The sequence below is a fragment of the Artemia sp. Qi Xiang Cuo genome, chromosome 8 (assembly GCF_049724085.1).
Source record: "Artemia sp. Qi Xiang Cuo chromosome 8, ASM4972408v1, whole genome shotgun sequence".
Taxonomy (NCBI): domain Eukaryota; kingdom Metazoa; phylum Arthropoda; class Branchiopoda; order Anostraca; family Artemiidae; genus Artemia; species Artemia sp. Qi Xiang Cuo.
Window position 1 is genome coordinate 43,398,249 of NC_142801.1, and position 6,000 is coordinate 43,404,248.

General features: G+C 33.9%; 1 protein-coding gene across 2 annotated transcripts in view; it reads left to right on the plus strand.

Moving 5' to 3' along the window:
• The window catches only part of gek (serine/threonine-protein kinase gek), a 252,003-nt gene that overhangs the window by 185,861 nt on the left and 60,142 nt on the right, over positions 1-6,000 (plus strand). For both annotated transcript variants that reach the window (XM_089093462.1, XM_089093463.1), the window contains exons 15-16: positions 2,363-2,614; positions 5,151-5,248. In XM_089093462.1, the coding sequence (XP_088949588.1) occupies positions 2,363-2,614; positions 5,151-5,248 (350 nt within the window). The remainder of the gene's footprint in view (positions 1-2,362; positions 2,615-5,150; positions 5,249-6,000) is intronic.

A 6,000-nucleotide genomic window follows, 5' to 3' on the forward strand; every position in this document is an offset into this window, starting at 1 on the left:
TCCTCAAAGTACCTGAGAAAGCTGCTAAGAAGTACCAGCAGACCATAATCGACTACCACAAGCTATATTCCATCAAAGTAGATCCTGGTGTCCAACAGGGACAAACATTGCTTCAACGCCGCTGCGAAAAGGTAATCGAAGCAAAGCAAAAGGCATACAAGCGATGGTTACCTTCAAAGAGCGAAAAGGACAATTTTATTTCATCAAACCACATAGAGACGCTGTTTGTACGACTCGGCAATCACAGACTCATTATGAGTAGAAATTCGCTACCGAGCATCAACATGCCTATGAAAGAGCTGTGGAGCATTGTCAAAGAGGGTTTACCGTCGTCTAAGAGACTTTAGTTCACTCCCTGGAAATTAAGAACAGGACTGTCGTGTACTGTTCTCTCTTGCTAAAGAGTTTGCTGAATTCTTGAATCTGGATAACACCTGTAAAGAAGCTCTCGATTTCCCCGATCGAACTGATTTTCTCCCTGATCGTGTGATCTATTCTGCTCCTAAAGTCCTTCGCATTCTGGAACGTCTTGAAATTACCAAATCCATGGGCCCTGACTTCATACCAAAGGTTATCTTGAAGTCATGTTGTGCTGAATCAGCTGGACCTTTGTCATCACTTTCCCGGCTATGTTTTTGCTCTGGAACTTTCCAATACACATGGAATCTACCCAAATCATTTATATACCTAAACCGGATGGCGATCCAATTATTTGTGGGGTCATACGGGCTTATCATCCTCCCCAGCTGCATATGGAGATCCTATGAAAGCGTTCCCAATCACAAACTTGAAATTACCTGGAGTCAAATGGATTTTTATGCGACCGCTAGTATGGATTCCACTGGAAACGTTCAACGCTTGACTGCTTAGTGGCTCAGCCCCAGGAGTGGATCGAATGGGTTGTTCTTGACGGCTTCACGTCCCCTGAATATCCAATAAAATCAGACGTACTGTAAGGTAGTATCTTGGAACCTATATTCTTCCTTATCTACATAAATGGCATTTGAGACAACCTTGAAAGCCGCCTGGATCACTTTACTGACAACACCACAACACATTTAGCCGTCACAAAATACGACGACCCAACTCAAGCCTCTTCCCCCCACAGACTGATCTTTGTAAATAGAAAAGTGGTATGAGGGCGATGGTCAGTTTCAGCGTATCGAAAACAAATGAGCTGCTGATATCTTGTTTGAAACGACCACGCACACACTCCCGCTTCATTTTCAAGAATGAAGATATAAAGAGAGTCGACGAGCTTCGTCTTCTGAGAATCCACAGATCTCTCTTTGAACTCCAACCCCGATGGGAGTATATCTTGCATTAAATCCATTACTAAATATGAATGCCCGCTGTATGCTTGTGCTCCCAAAGTGAAAATATTTCAGAGAATCCACAAAAAAGTCTAATAGAGCACGTTTAGCCGTTGCCCCGACTCTCACCAGTCTATCAGTAAAACATTTGATGTAGCGTCCATGGCTGTTTTGTACAAGTATATGAATTCACCTCCTTTTGTAGAGCTAATTTATTTCGAACTGACAAGACCAAGATGTAGGTACATTATGTTACTCTTGATACGCCAAGAAATAAGTATTTGAAGAACTACTTCTTTCGACAGCACACTTTGAATTGGAACAAAAAGATGTTTTCCCTAGAAGTGTCTCTATCGATTCTTTCAGAAGAAAATTAAACAGACATTTATAACCTCTTGATCGGACGACCTAAAAGAATAGCGGTACATTAGATACTTATAAGTACTTGGCGCCACGAATTTAGGTAAAAAAAAAGACATATCCCTGTATGAAAAAATCCAAATGATAGTAGAGGTTTTTCTTTATCGCCAGTGGATAGTCTTTAATATAAAATTATTTAAATATGACGTTCTAATGATAACTATACAACAATATGAAGTACATTAGCAATGTTATTGGTGGCTATTTTCTAATTCTTAATCTTATCTGTATGTGTTACAACAATATATTGCAAGAAAGCTAGCAATATCAGTAGAGACTGATTTAAGTATTTAAGGCAGTGGTGCACACGGATGATGTTCTTGAAAAGGCAAAGGGCGCTAAGGGTGATTTTGAGGCTTCATCCAGTCTTCCAATCTTATAAAACATAGATCCTAATGCTAATAGGTTAATAGCAAAACCTGTTCGTGTGTTTTGGCAGAAATTAGTTTAGCTTGGCAATAAATTCACATCTTTAGTGTAAAGTAGACTTAGCTAATGGATCTCGATATTAAGAGATTGATTACCTTTCAATTTTTACGCATAGTATTCTGTGTGCACGACAGGTTTTGAGCGTTGGAATTGCTTTATTGTAGTTTAGACTCATTGTGACTTGTACTACTTATCTGTAGGGTAAGTGATGAAAAAGAAGCAAGAACATATTTACAAGCTCTTACAACCAAGATGACTGACGATCTAGAATCTTTGAAATCAAATAGAACGGTGAACTCAAATGAAAAAAATTGGAAGAACAGACGAAGTCAGAAGCTTGACAAGATGGAGCTTTTAACTTTGCAGAATACTTTAAGTTCAGAAATATCTGCAAAGGAATCTATACAATCGGAGCTTAGTAGTACGCGGTCTGAACTAATCGCTCTGCAAAAGTAAGTCAGTTTTCTCTTTTTTGTCTTTGTTTTTTATCTGCTTGACAGGAGATATTTCTCATTCTTACATAGATTCAAGTTGAATTTGGATATAAATGAAGTTACTTATAGCAGTAAAAGTAAATCCGTCATGTCACGGCTAAAGGACGTATCTGATATTTTCACACTTCTGAGATGAACTCCAAAAACCATTTAGTACGTTGTTCTTAAAGAGAGGATCAAAAAGAAAATTTAGATGAGGTAAATCCAAAGTTGATTGTACATCCGTTGCTCTGCAGTTCCTCCCTTCGACAATAGCTCAGCAAACAGATTTTGGCAATTATCTGAAAAGGGCAAAAGTGTCAGATACGACTTTTAGGATTGGTTACAGTTATGTGTATACTCTGGGCTTCGTATCCCTACCAAATATGCAGCGCGGGTGGTCAATTTGAATATTTCAAGATTCAAGATTCATTTATTTAAAAACAGCTTTCATAGTATTAGCAAGAGCCTATATATGTTTATTCTATATAGGTTTATTTCTTTACTGTATTAAAAGAGAAAACTCATTGTTATTTTTGCAATTTTAAATAAAAGCTATGAAATGACCTCCATGCGTATATGATGGTCCAGTAGTGGAAGCTCCGGATAGTTATCGGGCTTGGGTTCAACTCCCATGCCAGCTGTAAATTTCTTATGATCTTTAATTGGTAAATTTAAGTCACGGTCTTGTTTGTAAATATATGTGTTCTCGGGACTCAATTCGCAAAATTGTGACTCTCCTTCAGCATCAAACGCTACAGATAATTACAATAAGAAGCTCTAAATTTTGAGATGTCTATAACACCCTGAACGGAATATTGATATAACCAAACATTTTCTATTACCGGACCTAACTGCAATTTTCTACCTTTTTTTTTTTTTTTTTTTTTTTTTTTTTTTTTTTAGCAAGTTGACGACTTGCTGCTTCATAGCTTACTGTGATGTTCTTTTTCGTTAATTTGAGTGTTTTAGACTTTTTCTAAAACGAAATAAAAAATAATGTTTGTAAGAAATTTTGCTAATGTATCTTTTTATGTTACTTTCAAGATGCTATTTTTCGTAGAACCTATAATTTGTTCTGCAATTGTTTTTTCTGAAACGCCAAAGGCTTCGTAAAAGACTTTAAAAAGTACCCCATAAACTGTGGGTGCTAGAAAACCCATGTTAGCTTTTCAGATTAATCACAATTAATGTTTGGGAATCTTATTATTAAATTAAAAAAAAAAAATAAAAATTAGTTGAAATGCCTGATATCTTAGGAGACTAAATGCGTCAACCGCCTTAGAATCTTCTCCAATTTTTGGCCAAGAAAGACAATCTTTACACGTGGTATTTTAGGCGAAACTTAATTTTTAAAGGAGAAGACCATGATAAGTTTATTATGCATTGCTATGAAAGTAGGATAATTCCTCTTAAAAAGCCAGGGAGGAACGTTGCGTCTGTCTTCGGACTTCTGTGCTTTTTACATATTTTAATTTTATATATAACTCTAAATTGATTATTGAAGATAACGGAACACCGAAGAGACTCTGGAAAGAAGAATACAGTGACAGAAATATCTGTATTCTCATTATCACCATTTGTTTTGTCTTTGGTTGATCCTATGTTTATTGATAGTCATTTTAGATGTGAACACGATTTGACTTAATTGCAGCACGGCGTCTTTGCTTAATTTCTTTTCTGGGGGGGGGGGGGGGTGGTAGGGCACTGTAACTCTTTAAATATTTGTACAATATTTATAGGCTTATTGCTGGTTTCTACAAAACCAAAACAAAAAAAGAAAAACGAGAATGGGGTTCTTCATCGATATAAGAGAAATTTATAAGGAAATTTATTCACATTTTCTGAATGGAAATGTCAACAAAACAAACCAGATAAAAGCAAAGAACATGGAAAGCAAAGAGAAAAAAAAACCAATTAAAAACCAAAGTTGGAAGAATTAAAAATTCCAATAAGCAGACAACACGGAGAACCATCAAAGATGGTTCTCTGTAAATAAATTAAAAAAAAAAACAATAAAGTAGAAAATTAGCAGAATTAAAAATTGAAAAGCCAAAAATACGAAATTCACAATCGAGCCACTCATCAATATCTACGATTAGAAGAAAAAAAAACAAGGCTACTCGCACTTGCATATTCGTCAAAATGTGAACGCGTTTCCTTCTAATTATCTCTTATAGGGCTAAAGAAGAGAGGCTTCTGGTATATATATATATATATATATATATATATATATATATATATATATATATATATATATATATATATATATATATATATATATATATATATATATATATATATATATATATATATATATATATATATATATATATATATATATATATATATATATATATATATATATATATTACAATATAAAATCTGCTCCCATTATCTTTCTTATCTGAAAGTTAAACTGCAACTGCTCTGGGATTTGTCCAGTATACCATAATTTAGGATATTTTGTATTAGTATTTTTTGGCTGTATCTTCTAATTTGTATTATCTTTAAGGCAACTTAAGGAGATTCATTTTGAAAAGGATCAAATGACTCAAGAATTAGAGAAAAAAGATCAGCATATCAAGGAACTTTCTAGAAAAGTCGAAAATGGTAATTTATTCAATTTTATTATTGTTTTGCTTTTTAGTTTTTGGATACAGAGAAAAATTAAACATGTTTGCAACATTATTAATGTTGTTAAAATCTCAAAATTTTGTGTTTTAAACGATCATAATTTTATTCAAGTGAGAATCTAACAAAATAGTAAAAACTCTCCTCGTTGTTAAATTTCTCGCAAAGTCAGATCTGAAGTTTTAAGTCTTTATATTTAACCAATTTACATATTTTAAAAGAATTTCTGAAGAAAAACCAAACATTTCGAAAACAGAATAGGAGTCTATTGTAAATGTTTTAATGTAATTGGTGAAGCCAAACTGTATTTCCAAGCTGAACTGAACCAATGCCAAAGTCACCAAAGTCAACTATATGTCACCATTATCAATTCTACCTTTGACATAATTCTTTCAAGCGAGACTGTACCGAGTAGGATGGAATTCTAGGTTTGACAACCCTTTCTTCTTTTCTTTATACGAAACTACATACTTGTGTATCATGTAAAAAAAACAGTAAAGGCTATTTGCATTTACCCCCCCCCCCCCAAAAAAAAATCCTAGATCTGTGCCTTTTTTAATAACTGACTAAATATGATTATATTATAAAAGAAAAACATATTTTTAAAATCAATTATTCAATGATGATTAAATTGTGAAAAGCAATTAGTATATATTTTTTTTGTCTCTCCAAAAATTGGGCATAAACTTATCAGAATATGCCCCTTTCTAATGTCTTGTGATAGGAAAATA